At 43.5% G+C, this 17,471-nt stretch overlaps 1 protein-coding gene across 1 annotated transcript in view; it reads left to right on the forward strand.

Moving 5' to 3' along the window:
• The window catches only part of LOC136675087 (astrotactin-2-like), a 469,599-nt gene that overhangs the window by 209,632 nt on the left and 242,496 nt on the right, over positions 1-17,471 (forward strand). The window contains exon 4 of the mRNA XM_066651501.1: positions 6,260-6,415. Coding sequence (XP_066507598.1) covers positions 6,260-6,415 — 156 coding nt within the window. The remainder of the gene's footprint in view (positions 1-6,259; positions 6,416-17,471) is intronic.

The raw sequence follows: 17,471 nt of genomic DNA on the forward strand, positions 1-17,471 counted from the left end.
CTGATTAGTTTTTGATGTTGTAGTATGTAAATAAGCTCTGGAAAAGTTACGAGGGTCAAAGGTGAGTGTTCTAAGAAATCCACAATACATACTTAAGAATTCATGTCCCACAATTCAACAGGCTCCAAAGGGAGGAGCTTCTCATTTGTGGAAAATGTGGCTCTGTCCCAAATAGAGCACTACTCTCTTCACAGTACACTTTAAAGGTTTTAAAATTGGAAATACTGCAAACAGTGCTGCCGTAAATGTTAAACAAAGGGATGTGAAGTTTATATGGAATTTAATTATTTTATTATCTGACATACAATGCATTATTTTTGCGCAGAAAGCATTATTTAGGAAACATACTATGCACTACACAGTGTGGAGGGAGATATTTGACATTCGGTAAAAAAAGGCAGACAGTTTTTTTTTTTTTTTTTTTTCTTTTTTGCGTGTGACGGTAAAAATCTATGCACACATCTCTACTTCTGTATGTGTGCACCTCTTTCTGCAAATGCAAACTGATGGACCAAAAGGAAATCTTTAACAGGACCGATCAGATAGGGAGCGCTATCGTCTCACGTTGACCGAGGGCGTTGATAGAGAACCAGGTGAGCTCAGCTATGGATCCACTGCCCACTGGAAACCCCACGCAGAACAGCACATGTCTAAACCCCACAACAACACACACATCCCCCCACCCCACTCCAACCACCCCTACCAAAAAAAACAAAAAAAAACACCACCACCACCACCACCCCCACCGCCATCCATTGGTATTCCAGTTGAGGCCTGATAATAGAGCTATTGGCATGAAATGGTGTACTATGCTATTTGTTCAGTAATATACATAATATTTACTGTGCCGAATAAGTGTGTAATGAACATTTGTGACACAGCCATGCCATGATTTAACTGGCCAGATAATACAACTGCACTTATGTTTATACACACACGCAGATTCTTTTAAGTCTATATATGTCTAATATATCTTTTGGTTATAGTTACCAGTGTGAATCCACATGGGCAGCATCAACTACCACAGAGCTCTAACTCACCCAGTGCAAAACGCACTATAATCCGCCATAATGGCAAAACACACCTGAGGGACGAGGCTAAGTGAAATAAAGATGGCCCGGGTGAGAAGGCCTTGGTCAGAGCTTGGCTTGGGCTCCACGGAACAGAGAGGAAACAGCGGCGTCCGGACCATTATGGCTCCTGAGAGAGGCCCGGACCTCTACATCTCTCACGTTAATTGAACTCGTGATGCATCCCCGACCTTAGGGAGTAGTGGCAGGGCCTGGTAATGGAGGCGGCAGATAAATAGTTTGTGTCTAACTTTTTTTTTCTTTCTTTTTTCATTCCTTTTTTTTAGCCATCTCTTTTCACCGTCATTGTTATTTTTTTCTCCACCTCCTGCTCTGTGAGACAATGAGAGCGGGAGGTTTATTTATATATTTTATGGCTCTCCGGTGCCGCAAATGGGGCAGAACATGTTCAGATGGGTCAGAAGAGTCCCCCGAGGCGTTGTGATTTTCTGCCGGATGGAAATAAAATCTCTCTCTCTCTCTCTCTCTCTCTCTCTCTCTCTCTCTCTCTCTCTCTCTCTCTCTCTCTCTCTCTCTCTCATTCTCTCTTTATCCCACCATATTGTTTTCTGAAGAGGATGGGTTGCCTTATTCAAATGGTTCCACCACCTTAGCCCCAGCTCCTGTGTTCATACATCTGAGGAGTACTAGACATCTAACAAACAATGCCTACAATTCTTGCTTTCATTGGCACCAACTGACACTGCATGCTCCGCCTACGACTATGTACCTATGGTAACACGCATTGAGAAGGTTTACAGAGCAGTGTTGTGACCACACATACCTTTACCTTTAAATGCAACATGAGGCCAATTTATGCGTCTGTGTTGACTCAAAGCAGAGCTTACTCTGTAGGCTACGCAAGAGCCCGACATCCCTGTGAGCTTTTTTTTAATTTTTTTTTTTTTTTGTGTCTTTGCAATTACAACGCCACACCACTAGGGGCTGAATCTCAGATATCCTCACTACATAATACATAGTAAACAATGCAGTGGTGCAGTAGAATTACTTTTGTAAATCTTTAAACAGACATAAAAGAGTTTACATGAGGTGCCACGAAAGTAACAAATACAAAAGCTGGCACATTTTTCTTGCATGCTCTCCCTTCTGTTTGAGTTGGAAATGTCTGTATTCGCCGGGGCGCCTAGAAGAAGCATATATGCTTACCGACTGACTGACGCCTAATGTTGAAACCCACATGCGCAAATAGGAACTGCTAATTCAGCTGTATTTCACAGAGAGAACTTAATGTTGGGCCATTACATCACTACACAATCTGTTGTTAGTTCAGCCATATTTCACATTCAAGTTCATGTACTAAATTTGGATCCGTTCGGCAGTGATCAGAGGTCCTCTTTTCCCTGGACAAGTCTCTTTTTGGGACCTAAAAAATGCATGTTCAAGTGTTCAAGGGGTCAGAGAGTTGAGAGCTGATTTGGGACACACTTGCCCCACTTCAGCGCTGTAGGTCCACCATCCACCATCCGATGTGCAGCTCAGTGTTTTACTGGAGCCTCAAAGATTACTTGGTTGATAAAATGTTAAGGCGCTTGGTTTTAGAAATATTAATACAAGTAATGAACTAATTTTATAGTTTTGTAGTTATTATTGTAAATAAAGACTTCTCCAGACCTCCAGACTAGGGGATGTATTCTGGGCTTTTCCTGTTTTTGAATTGCCAGAAAAACCTCTGTGACAATGTCATTCTGGCTAATTTCCTTCATTCCTCCCTGACACCCATGCCATGTCCGAGGAAATCTCTTGCCATGACTTCCCTGCTCTCTGCAGTCTCTATAGTGTAGCGAGGATGAGTTCAAATTTCTGTATTTCTTTGGTTCAACATGAAAAATGTCCGTCCGACTACTGACAAATCATAGTCATTGTGGTATGGCGCTGACGCAATGCACAGTAACATTTCTTCCTGTGGTGTAGGTTCAGTGCAGAACTATAAATTGGGCTTTAGCTGGGATCATAAACTTTCACCTTTCCCCAACACTGACCCCCAAACCTAACCTCAACACATTAGGCATTACTCTAATCCTAATTCTAATCATAACACTAACACTAACCTTAACCTTAAAGGATCTGTAAAATATTAACTGAACTAAATCAGAAAATGTTCAGGGTGTGACATCAGAGATAAACAAAACAGAATTAAATTGAATCACTGGTGTCTCTGACAGCAGTAAACGCTACAGCATGAAGGCAAAAGCTGGTATGTTGGAGGTGAACTTGTAAATACATTGATCATGTGGCTTCCACTTTATCATTTTTGAACGATATGAATGAACAAAGGTAGATGCAAATATAACTTTGTGGGTGGAGCTTGGATGTTTCTGTTGGGAGCTTCCAAAGATGCTTGTGAAACTTCTAAAGTTGTTACTTATTTTTTTTTATTTATTTTGTTCTTCTTCTATGCCATCTTCTGAGGTTTGACAGCTAGAGAAATGCTTTGTGTTCAGAGGTGGAGGCCAGGAGCCTGGGAGCGAGATTCAGAGAGAGATTGTTGAAAGATGAAGAAGACGATGAGGTGAGAAGAGGACGGTGCAGCTCGTGTGTCTCTGTAGAGTCTCGGGTTTACAGAATAAACCCCTTAAGGTGGTCTGTCTCCTCAGCAGGGGCAAGAACAGTCTTGTCTGGAGGCTGAAGTGAATGCTTGGAGATGATTTGTTCTCTCCTTACCTTCCTCCTGCTCTGTGCTCCAACCTGTAAACCCATGGCAAAGGCGTAGAATAAAGGAGTCTCTCACTTTTATGTTTCTGAAATAGTGCGAACTGTGTATCTGAGGTTTTCAGATTCACTTGAAATGAACAGTGGCAGAGAGAAATATTTGTAGAGTGCCATAGAAGAACCACTTTAGATTCCATAAAGAAACTCTCAATGGGGTTTCTATAGATAATCACCCATTACCTTTCTTGTAAAGGAGCTGTGTGAGTGTAAAGATTATTCATATGATGTAAAGGCATAGAAGTAGCTTTGCTTTGAAAAGTGCTGGAAACAAGAATGAGGCATGGGCTGGCCATATACACTCAACCTTCCTCTTGTGTTAGGGTGTTGAGCGACCCGTTTTAGGTTTTAAATGCCTACAAGTGCTCTATAAATTTGTCTATTGCAACAAGACTTTTTGACTTTGTCAGGAATTTCTATTTCAACAAAATAATATTAATTAATTTATTTATTTATTTATGTTTACTAAATTATAAAATGTACTTATTAAAATGATGCCTTTTTTGTTTTTAGGGGGTCTTATGGCTGATTTAAGACTCGGGTCAAAACCGACCCATTAGCATAGGAGATAGTAACAGGAAGATTACACAGGAGGAAGGTTCATACGTGCTTTTCTCTGGACCTCTTTTCCAGCCGTAGATTGAGACCAAATAAAGATATTCTATATGTCTAGTTCATTGATCTGACAGAAGCTATTCAGATTCATTCATTCATTCATTCATTCATTCATTCAATCATTGTCTGTAACCCTTATCCAGTTCAGGGTTGTGGTGTGTCCAGAGCCTACCTGGATTCATTGGGCATGAGGCAGGATACACACCTGGAGGGGATGCCAGTCCTTCACAGGGCTGATCAGATTTTAAATACATCATACATTTTAAATACGTCCTCAAATTTATGGCTTGCTTAGGGTTCAACAGAAATGAATATACTCAGATTGTGGGCGGGGCATCAGAGATTGAGGCTAATATGTGACTAATATCAGTTTGATGGGCTGCAGTTCAGTGCAGTTTCATTGTAGATATGTTACACAAGTCCATCTCATTGGCTCTAATCTGATTCAGCGTTTATTATCTGGGATGAGATCTGTGCCATCCCAAAGTCTTTGTATCTTTGTGATCAGAGAGAGAGAGAGAGAGAGAGAGAGAGAGAGAGAGAGAGAGAGAGAGAGAGATTCTCAGTGTTATGTGTCCTGTAAGTCTTTCTCATTGAAGAACTTTGCTGAGTAATTGAGTTGCAGGCAGCACAATGCACTCTGTCCTCTTCCTCACCCTCTGTACGTTTACACTGTGCTTTCACAGCGTCAGCATCTTCCTCCAATTCATACGTCACACAGCGGCCTTACAGACTGCATCCCAAAGTGTTAATGTGGACCTACCAGACCACAGGAAGTAGCACCCAGTGTGGCTGTGTCCTGAAGAGACTCATTGATTAATAGCAATCCTCAGAGGACCCTCAACTACTCACAGACATCACAAAAATCAGAGGGTAGTTCTATCAGTAAATTAACCCATTGCTGGTTTATGAAGCAGAGCGAAGATGGTGATGATGATGATGATGTGACTCTGGATGTTGCTCGCAGCTGGGGGTCACTCACTGCTTTAATGGATGAATGTTGTTTGATCATTTAAAGATAATTAGTTAAATTAATTTAGAAGTGTTTTAGAATAAAAAAATGAAATATTCAATGATTCAATTAATTTACTCTTTCACTTATTTTGTGTGTGTGTGTGAGAGTGTGTATACATCTACACACACACACACACACAAACATCTGTATGTTCATATTTCTACTTTTTCTTTCTTTTTTTTATTAATGTTTAATTCCCATTCATATATATGCTAATTGAGTGGGCGGTCCTACCATCATTCTAAAACTGGATTGGTCAGCTTGGTCATTGTATTATGTCCTTCATAGTGTTTGTATTTGGGGGTGTGGAGAGATTGAGGATAAATGTATTCATTAAGCCACTTTATCATCACCTGGTGGAATTGGTGTGAACTACAGTGTATTATCGGGCTAATTATTTGATTGGTTGTGGAAGTCACATGACTATATGTGTGTCATAGGTCATAGGGGAAAAAGTCTCACAGCCACTTGGAGGGGTTCATGAGTCTGTGCTTTGTTCCATGGTCAGTATTACTTCAATAATCTTGTGTTATTGATCGATTCTGATTGATTTTGTAAGGTTTACTAATATTAGCTAATAATTTTATTTTATTAGAGCTGTTAATGTAATTGAAAAATGTCCGTATTTACGTCACATCACTTGAAAGAGCAAGTAAACAACGTCTCTGTCCAACACGCTTGGAGGAGAACACTGACTGTCAATCATTTCATATCAGATGATAAAACCAAATCAGAGATTGTTTTTTTTTTTTTTTATGACACGTCCTGTTTGATGTTTGTTTGTTTGTTTGTGCAGACACTGGACCCATCTGTTTGTTTGTTTGTTCTGCAGTGATGGACCCGCAGCAGGAGACGGTGGAAGCGCTGATGCAGAGGTTTAAGGAGAGTTTTCGCACAAACACCAGCATGGAGATCACACACTTCCAGAACACACAGCTCACACACAGCTCCTCCACCGGCCGCAAACGAGGACCCATTCACAACCGAGGTAACACACACACACACACACACACACACACACACACACACACTCAGAGAGAGAGAGAGAGAGAGAGAGAGAGAGAGAGAGAGAGAGAGAGAGAGAGAGAGAGAGAGAGGGAGAGAGAATGAATCATGTACTGAAATAGCCAGTGTATTGGTCGTTTTACCAGAATCACCTGCTTTATATCTCTGCCTCAGACACAGTTACACACTGCAGTTTATTGTTTTCCAACAGTTTTATCAGCCCTTCATCACCAGTCATTTTCTGACCACAGAAGCATCATCATCGCTGTCCTGACACAGCAGTGAATCTCTCTCTGTCTCTCACTTTCTGCCTCTCTCTGTCTTTCTCTCCATTCCTCTATTCTTTCAACTTTCACTTCTATCTCTATAAAACTGCTCTCTCTCTCTCTCTCTCTCTCTCTCTCTCTCTCTCTCTCTCTCTGTGTCTTTCTCTCTCTCTCTCTCTCTCTCTCTGTCTGTCTCTCTGTCTCTGTCTCTCTCTCTGTCTCTCTCTCTCTCTCTCTCTGTCTCTCTCTCTCTCTCTCTCTCTCTCTCTCTCTCTCTCTCTCTCTCTCTCTCTCTCTCTCTCTCTCTCTCTCCCTCCTTCAACTTCTCCATGTTTCTCATGTCAGTTTTCATGTTTTGTATTAATTCTCTTCAGGGTTTTTAATTACTTTTTTTAATAATAAATTAATAAATAAATTAACAGACAAACACTGCAGATCCGGCAGAAGCAGTCTCAGAGTCCAGGGAGGAGAACGAGCGGAGTAAATATGTGAGGTTGTTGGAGCTAGACATCAAGTGATTAACCTACAACCAACGGTCAGTGAAATCACAGATGAATCAAGGAATGGTGCGACTGGTTATTTTCACCTCTCTGAGCGATTTTACTTTTACACCCCCCTCTCTGTCCCTCGCTCTGGTTTCCCCCCTCACGTCACATCGGTTTAGATTTACATCCAGCTGTTTAACTCTATTAAAAACAGAGGGCGGTCCATTAACTGTGAACTGCTGACCTCTCCACTGCTGCCCAGAGCTGGACAATCTATCATTTGTTAATTATTGCTGCAATATTTGGAGGTCTGCAATGCTGATGCTGCGGAAGGCAGAAGATATGCAAATGAGGGCACTAACCAATCACCAAGCTGCTCGCAGTTCAGAGCGGTTTGTAGCTTCCTCTCCTTGTGGTCCGAATTAGATTGGATTTGTGTATTTGCCGGTGATGTCATGCGTTCTTAATCAGTGTGTTTACAGTGTCTTCTCCCAGATGTTTTACAGTTTCAGCAAATATTTCATGCATAATTCAAAAGTTCAAAATAAACACACTTAGTGTTTCCTGATGGAAACAGTTGATTGTAGGAACTTTCTTCCGTATACAGTGGTGGTGAATGGAAAAAGGCACTGAGTGTGTGTGTGTGTGCGTGTGTGTGTGTGTGTGTGTGTGTGTGTGTGTGTGTGTGTGTGGACTGTATGTGCCTGAGCTGTTTATGTCTATTTACTCCCTGGTGATATATTGCTGTATATTGCTGGGTAGCATCTCTCTCTCTCTCTCTCTCTCTCTCTCTCTCTCGTTCCTTTCGTGAACCAGTGTGGAGGACTGTAATATGTCTACAGTATTCCATATTGCATTAGCTTTTCCCAGTAATGCAGCACTGATGCAATATTCCAGTTTATAATCACTGTCCAAACACTGACTGTTTATTATTAGTGAACTCAGCTACATGAACACCATATGCCACATAGACAATGATCATTAGAGCGGGGGAAACTCTGAAGCAGCTGCACATGTGCCAAAGGTCACCACGCCCAAGGCCCAATGTGAGGATCATAAAGCCCCCTCAGGGCATTCTTTATCCATCCCAAACTGCTGGGATGAGATGGGGTGGCTGAACTAATCATCCCTGCCCTGAATGCCATCAAATCCTCACAGCAAATTTTCAATATGTATTCGACAAGAAGAGACAATCTCCAGATAAATAAATCCTTCACTGGACAATCAGGTGTTTAAAAGACATCAATCAACACTGCAGTCCTTCACACTACAATCACCTCCCACACACACACACACACACACTCCGACCCCCCTTCGCTCTGACCATCGTTAAAGTGATGAGTAATTAAAGTTCTGTAGGAGCCAGACCCTTTCACTCAGCTCACAGATGGTGGTCAGCGTTTCCTTCTGTCCACCACAGAGCGGGTCAATCAGCTTTCCTCATCAATGTCACACACACACACACACACACACACACTGCTCTTACAAACAGTGCATGCACATGTTTGTTTCCATGCACTGTGGGGATTTTATTTTCCATTGATTTGTGGAGACATGATCTAGCCCTAATCCTAACACTAATATAAAATATATAGTGAGGACAAGCTTAAAACAAGATATCTACACCATGTGAATGTGTAGTTTAATGTTATATGGTACTCTCAGCATGAGAGAGAGAGAGAGAGAGAGAGGGAGAGAGAGAGAGAGAGAGAGAGAGAGAGAGAGAGAGAGAGAGAGAGAGAGAGAGAGAGAGAGAGAGAGAGAGAGAGAGAGAGAGAGAGAGAGAGAGAGAGAGAGAGAGAATGCATTAAGGTAGGATAATTCTTGTAGACACCATGTAATGTAGCCTGTAGATCTCTGTCCATGGTGCTGAAATCCAAAGAAATCCCAGGGAAAATAGCACCTCTACACTATTTTTCCACAGAAAAAAACAGCCCCACCGTTGGCTGGAAAATCAAATACTTCACATAGACATTTTCTCCCCACTCTGTGCGAGAAGCTTGACGGGGGGATGATGGACCTTGGTGGAAACGCACCTTGTAAAGAGGTGCCCATGTTTCAGCTTTCATTTTAAAAAAGGAAACTAATATAAGCGTTTATTACCTGTGAGTTTCTGCCTGTTTGGCATTGGCGGAACGTAGCCTCGGTGGATAAACTCAAATCAAAAGGCACCTCAGCCACTTCAAACGCTCTCTCCACGCAGACGAGAGGCTGAATTAGCATTTTAGCGCCAATCTGTCTCCGGCTCACTGACACATTGCTACACTTTGAAGCCTGTTCCCCCCTTTTTTTTTTCTAATTGCCCCTAACCAGGCTAAGTTTTTAAATCAGCCTCTACCTTTGTTCCCTGTTTATTGTTTTATTTATATATTTATGTATTTATTTATTTATTACTTTCCTGCCTCTCTCTTATGCATGAGGCCTAATGGGTTTGGAGCACTGTCTGAACTGTTTTGATCCCTCAGATTTATCTCAGAGTCTCTCTACCAAGAGGTAGCCTCACACTACCATTATTTTCCACCTCACTATTAATTGGATGTGTTTGAAGTTGGTGGATGAAAGCTGTGTGGATGATGCTGATGGTGATGATGATGGTGGCTCAGATTTGTCCATAAACAATGATGCTGTGTTGATAAAAACACAGTGATCCACCATAATATCATGAACACCTCCTAGTTTCCACATTCACTTTCCATCCTCTCAGCTCCCCTGACAATACAGGAGCACTCTGTAGTTCAAGAATGACAGACTGTTGCTCTGCATACTTGACCACTCACTGTCCATGCTGTGAGACACTCCTCCCTCGTTGGTCCCCCTTTGTATGTAAAGTCAGAGAGAGTAGCTCATATGTCGCTGCACAGTGTGTGTCGGGCGTCCTCTAGTCCTTCATCAGTGACACAGGACGCCACTCACAGGATGCTGTTGACTCGGTGAAACTGAGCGGTTCAACCTCCAGTAGCACTGCTGTGTCTGATCCACTCCTAACAGCACAACACACCACTATACCGTCGGTGTCACTGCAGCGCTGAGAATGATCAACCACTGAATCATCCCAGCTCTGGGGTTCCTGTGAGGGTCCTGACCCTTGAAGAAGAGGGTGATATGGGGCAAGTACATTATGCCGAGGTACTGATGGACCACAGTCTGTAACTTTAGAGCTACACAGTGATCTTGTAAGGTCAGTGGAGCTGAAGAGAGATTTGAAAGGGTCAAGATTCTTATACAACATCAACAAAACCACTGTGACTGGCTTTAGGACACGTTTTAATGCTATAAAGGCTACTAATTTGAGGGCTGTTCCTGAATAACGTGCTGTGTAGCCCTTAGTGAGGGTGGTATAAGCAGGAGGTTGGAACTTTACTTGTTTCTTCGCTGTGCCTCCAGCCGCCTTCAGTCTCCTCTCCAGCAGAAAGCGCTCTGATTACAGTTCACGTAGCCTGAGGTTGAGAGTGACAAGAGCTGCTCAGCTGATTTACTGCCTGTTTGTGTTGGTGTGTGTGTGTGTGCGTGCGCGCGGATGTGTGTGTCTCCAAGTTTCATTTCTTTATATCTACACTGTAGCCTATAGGCTGCTGTAAATAAAAGTATATGAATTAGCATTGTGGGACGGCACAGTGGTGCAGCAGGTAAACACAGGTAGAACACACCACACTCCTCACAGACAGTCACCTGGAGGAAACCCACGCAGACACAGGGAGAACATACCACACTCCTCACAGACAGTCACCTGGAGGAAACCCACGCAGACACAGGGAGAACACACCACACTCCCCACAGACAGTCACCTGGAGGAAACCCACGCAGACACAGGGAGAACATACCACACTCCTAACAGACAGTCACCTGGAGGAAACCCACGCAGACACAGGGAGAACACACCACACTCCTCACAGACAGTTACCCGGAGGAAACCCACGCAGACACAGAGAGAACACACCACACTCCTCACAGACAGTCACCTGGAGGAAACCCACACAGACACAGGGAGAACACACCACACTCCCCACAGACAGTCACCTGGAGGAAACCCACGCAGACACAGGGAGAACACACCACACTCCTCACAGACAGTCACCAGGAGGAAACCCACGCAGACACAGGGAGAACACACCACACTCCTCAAAGACAGTCACCCGGAGGAAACCCACGCAGACACAGGGAGAACACACCACACTCCTCACAGACAGTAAACCGAAGGAAACCCACGCAGACACAGAGAGAACACACCACACTCCTAACAGACAGTCACCTGGAGGAAACCCACGCAGACACAGGGAGAACACACCACACTCCTCACAGACAGTTACCCGGAGGAAACCCACGCAGACACAGAGAGAACACACCACACTCCTCACAGACAGTAAACCGGAGCGGGACTCAAACCCAGAACCTCCAGGACCCTGGAGCTGTTTGACTGAGACACTACCTGCTGCACCACCGTGCCAGTTTATTATTTATATAACTTTGTCTAAATTACTGTGTCCAGCGTCACTGTGGGATAATGTTTTACTTGAGGCTCTGAGGTCTTCTTGGAGCTTCTTAATCTTGTCACGCCCACAAACATGGCCATGGTTTGCACCGGAAAAAAAAAAAAAAAAAAAAAAAAAAAAAAAAAAAAAAAAAACTACTATTCTTGGGTTCAAGCAGTAGCTCCAAATTAGTTTAGAGAAGAAGAGCTGGACCAGAGTTTGAGGAGTTTGCAGGTGGGAATTCAGGCCTCTCTCAAGTTTACTAAATAATGCCAAATATTTCAAGGGTCCAGATATAATCGATGCTAATTATTACATTCCTTTGCTTCTGAACTAAATTACAGTTACAGCTCCAGGGCCGAAACAGGAGAAACCACCTTCAGACCCCAACCATGGCTTGGTTGAGAGTAATATGAGGTACAACTTCATAAATTCGTACACCAAATAATATGTTGTTTTGTCCACATCAGGCATATGTCCCCATGGTCCCACAAATGACCACATGCAGCAGCTCCACCTGCTCCAGAAAAGGGATAATTAGTCTCTGCCACTGGCCCCTGGACTCGATTTTGAATTCTGAAGACGGAGCTAGAGCGGAAGCCTTCCATAATAAGCAGTAAACAGAAGCAGTACACAATGTGCAGGGGAGAACCACCCCATTAACTGAGTTCCCGCCGCCGAATGAGCCGATGGCTAGAAACCCAAGGCCCCTCAGTGTTGTGTCTTGTGTAACTGGGTTGAAACTCACTTTCCTGGAGCTTTTCCTGAACTAAATCTCTTGCCTCCCTTTTATTTTTTCTGTTGTTGAGGGTCTCCTCTGTTTGTGGCTGAGTGCAACATCTCCCACAGTGCTGTTTATCTGCCTCGCTTAATGAACCAGAGTCTGGAAGTCTGTGTGGCTAATGCGTGTAGAAATCCTTTGTGATTTGTGAAAGCTACTTTAAATTCCATAGAAAAGCATTGCCAAATAGAATAAGAAAACAAGCAGAGATTATATACCAGTCTAAGTTCACCGTGCCCAATGCCACGGGTCGCCTGCAGGGGTCGGAATCAATTCTCTACACGATAGAGGTGGCTTCTTCAAAATTACATAGTGCAGTTTCCGCAGCGCTGAGCCTAGAATAGCAACGACCAAAGTTCTATTCCCCCATTACAGCTCAGTGGAGCATCACACTGGTTGTGAAGCTGTAATTTTAAGGTTCAGAAACTACCTACTGTTGCTTTAATGCTGTCAGAAGCTGGAGTCTGTTTTCTGTCCCGCTCTAATAATGCAGATCTGAGGAGGAGCGTTTAAGGCTGAGAGCGTCCGCTCCGTTTAAAGCAGTTTTCCCTTTTACTGTCAGAGGGAATAAGTCAGTGTGGGGCGGAGTGGACGGATCTCTGCGTCTTCATCACCACAGAGTGCAGCGTCATGTGTCCGGCGTCCTGACAGGCTGCTGCCACTTTCCTCAGCGCACGTCTCTGGAGGCGCTTTTAATTGGACGCTGCTGTCAGGGAGGGCGCATCCATCTTCAGTCACCTGGGGCCATCATTCACTCACTTTTCCCAGAAAGAAGCGGACGTCCAGGCCATTCGCAGACGAGATGCAGGGCTCTGGGTGGTCCATTAGTGCAGCTGTTAATTCCAAAGGATGATTAATCAAAGAAAAAAAAGGGATGTGTGTGTGTGTGTGTGTGTGTGTGTGTGTGTGTGTACATGAGAGTTTATAAACCTAGCCTTAGCAAGGTGTCCTAAACCCTGTTACCTCACGACTTCTCCTTGTGTTTATTTCAGATGATGCTTTATATCTTATACACTCTCTCTCTCTCACACACACACACACTGGTTTGTTTTCATGCAATGTGGGACCTTTACATGGACTTCCATTCATTTTGTTGAGACGTACCCTTACCGTATTCACATGTGTTACTTGCCTAATATTCAGCCTAAACCTAACCCTAATTCTAAATCGAACCCTCACCCTAACCTTACCATTAAAGCAACAGTATGTCATATTTCTACCTTAAAATTACACCTTCAAAATCATTGTGATGCTTCACTGACCTGCAATAAAGAGAATCTACACTCTGTTGTTGCAAGAGCAAAAACAACCAATGTTACCTAGTATTGCTTTAATTCTTAACCAACACAATTTCCAACCCTTAACCCACACGGAAAATAGATGTCATCACAACATGAGTTTGTCAACAGGTTTTGGTCCCCAAAGGGTGATTATTTTCCTGGAACACACACACACACACACACACACACACAGAGAAAGAGAGAGAGAGAGAGAGAGAGAGAGAGAGAGAGAGAGAGAGAGAACCCAGTTAATTAGCTTCCTTGTCTGTGTATTTAAACTCAAGCGCAGTATCATGGCAAAGTTTTAAAAGCCTGAGAGTGGGAGGACACTTCACTGGAGGTCAGCAGCAACTAACCACAGTGACTGGGTTCAAGTGGAAGGGCCGTGTGTTTGTGTGTGTGTGTGTGTGTGTGTGTGTGTGTGTTGTGTGTGTGTGTGTGTTTTATCCAGCGAGATGTACCTGCTTTGTTCTCCTTTTCCCTTGGCGAGGAGGGAGCTCCGTGACAGAAGTCGCCTGGCGCTTGGTCGGTGGTCATGTGGTGGGTGGACAGAACTAAACCAGTTCATTTGGAGAAGAGAGAGAAAGCGAGTGTGATGCACTTCGATTACAGTTTCTACATAATGTTCACACTGCAATTAGCATAATGCATTTTTAAATAGAAATGAAGCAGCTGCACATGAGCCTGAGGTCACAGTGCAAGGAGGGTATAAGGAACCCCCCCACCCCCCAGTAGTGGGTTGTGGGGTAGTGGAATTTCCTTTGGACACCATCCCCAGAAGTAATCAGCCAACAGGAGTTTGTGTTGTTTAAGTGGCTGAATGCCATGAAATCCTCCCAGCAATGTTCTGATATATAGTGTAAAGCCTTCCCAGAAGAGGAGATGCTGTTACTGCGGCAACGGCAGGGCAAAGTCCCCACTAATACCCCTCGTTTCAGAAGAAACATTGGAAAAGTAAGAGTTCACAAATTTTACAACGTTTTTTTTTTTTTTTTTTTTTTTTTTTTTTTTTTTTTGTGAAATCTGATGGGGGCCGTGAGGGTAGCTTCACCAAAAACTGTAAAATGATTATTTGTATAGCTGTAGACCAATTTTATCCACAAGCTTTCAGAGTTTGGGTAAAAGAAAACATTGTTTCATTCTTCTGTTTCCAAAACAAATGCTGTAAACACTATAAACATCTTGAAGGGTGCGTACATCAGGGTTTTGACAGCAGCTCAATAGTCCTGTGTATGTAAATGAGGGTTTGTTGACTGCGGAGACAGGGCTCCTGTTGTTGGTGAGTGAATTGTGTTTAACCTTTTAGTGGCTAAAGGTAGCTGTCAGTCAGAGCTACTTAGATTTCACACTCTCACCCAAAAACAGTGCTCACTCGCTTCCTCCTGGTCCTCACTGTGACCTAGAACTGAGGTGTTTTCAGAGGAACACTGTGTCGTATCTTTACCTCAAAATTACAGCTTCAAAATCATAGAGAGGACGGAGCCTCCATCCTGTCTACTCAGGGCTCAGCACTGCAGAAACTGCACTATGTAACTTCTGGAGGAGGGTAGGGATTTTAAATTGTCCACAAGCTCTGTTTATTAGATTAGGTGTGTGCTCACTTATGTCTCACTTATGTCTTAGTTTGGCTTACGTTCCTGTGCTCACGTATGTCTCACTCATGTCCTAGTCTCACTTACGTTCCTGTGCTCACTTATGTCTCACTCATGTCCTAGTCTCACTTATATTCCTGTGCTCACTTATGTCTCACTCATGTCTTAGTCTGACTTACGTTCCTGTGCTCACTTATGTCTCACTTATGTCCTAGTCTGACTTACATCCTTGTGCTCACTTATGTCTCATTCATGTCCTAGTCTGACTTATGTTCCTGTGCTCACTTATGTCTCACTCATGTCTTAGTCTGACTTACGTTCCTGTGCTCACGTATGTCTCACTTATGTCCTAGTCTGACTTACATCCTGTGCTCACTTATGTCTTGCTGTTGTCCTAGTCTGACTTACATTCCTGTGCTCACGTATGTCTCACTTATGTCTTAGTCTGACTTACGTTCCTGTGCTCACTTATGTCTCACTCATATCCTAGTCTCACTTACATTCCTGTGCTCACTTATGTCTCACTCATGTCCTAGTCTGATTTACATTCCTGTGCTCACTTATGTCTCACTCATGTCCTAGTCTCACTTACATTCCTGTGCTCACTTATGTCTCACTCATGTCCTAGTCTGATTTACATTCCTGTGCTCACTTATGTCTCACTCATGTCCTAGTCTGACTTACATTCCTGTGCTCACTTATGTCTCACTCATGTATTAGTCTGACTTATGTTCCTGTGCTCACTTATGTCTCACTTATGTCCTAGTCTGACTTACGTTCCTGTGCTCACTTATGTCTCACTCATGTCCTAGTCTGACTTACATTCCTGTGCTCACTTATGTCTCACTTATCTCCTAGTCTGACTTACATCCCTGTGCTCACTCATGTCCTAGTCTGACTTACATCCTGTGCTCACTTATGTCTCACTCATGTCCAAGTCTGACTTACGTTCCTGTGCTCACTTATGTCTCACTCATGTCCTAGTCTGACTTACATTCCTGTGCTCACTTATGTCTCACTCATGTCCTAGTCTGACTTACATCCCTGTGCTCACTTATGTCTCACTGATGTCCTAGTCTGATTTACATTCCTGTGCTCACTTATGTCTCACTGATGTCCTAGTCTGACTTACATTCCTGTGCTCACTTATGTCTCACTCATGTCCTAGTCTGATTTACATTCCTGTGCTCACTTATGTCTCACTGATGTCCTAGTCTGACTTACATTCCTGTGCTCACTTATGTCTCACTCATGTCCTAGTCTGATTTACGTTCCTGTGCTCACTTATGTCCTAGTTACCTTTTTGTACCCCCTCCGTTCCTGTGTCTCAGTTTATCGGTCATTTTGTGGCTCACTGTGTGAGTCTTCTCTCGTAACATACACTACACCCTCAATGTCATCCTAAGACGTGTGGTTCTAGGGTTCTCCTGAAGTGCAGTTAGCTGTTCCTTTGTTCCTACATGTTTGTTTGGTTCTACTCTGTCTGTTTTCACTTTTGTGTTTTCATTAAAAAGCCCTTACTTTTTATTTTCTTTTGCATTTACAGCATTTAGCAGACACTCTTAGCCACAGCGACTTACAGAAGTGTTCAGACAGAGTGTGTATCCTCGCTAGTGCAAATAGGTTCGAGTCGAAACCCTTCCCCCGAGCTCAGACGCTGCCAGAGAAAGAGCTAGTGCTGATACCTGTAAAGAACAAAACATAATAAGTGCAATTCACAGCGTCTAGTCAGTGCTCAAACCTAGAAAGAAAGGAGTAAAGCGCAGTGTAAGTGCAGTACAGTTTGTTTCAGTGTGCATTTAGATTACTGCTCAGGGGTCACAAAGGGACGGGTCATCAGTCTGCGTTTAAAGACAGCGAGAGAGTCCGCTGTTCAGACAGTTCCACCATATGAGCTTCCACCATATGAGCTGAGAAGAGTCTGGGTGATAGTCCTCCGTGTGTCTGGGCGGATGGTGGGTCGAGTCGAGCTGTACTTGAAGCTCAAAGGGCTTGAGGTGCAGCCCGACTCTTGATCATTGCCATAAGGCGGAGAGGGCCTGGTCCGTTCATGGCTTTGTGGGCAGCTACACGAAGCTGGTGAAGAGAGCAGCAGCAGTGGAGTGGTGTGAGTGAACTTTGGAAGATATGTCTCTGCATTTACGTCCACCTTCTGGTTTTCTTCGC

Source organism: Hoplias malabaricus, chromosome 2 (assembly GCF_029633855.1).
Source record: "Hoplias malabaricus isolate fHopMal1 chromosome 2, fHopMal1.hap1, whole genome shotgun sequence".
Classification (NCBI taxonomy): domain Eukaryota; kingdom Metazoa; phylum Chordata; class Actinopteri; order Characiformes; family Erythrinidae; genus Hoplias; species Hoplias malabaricus.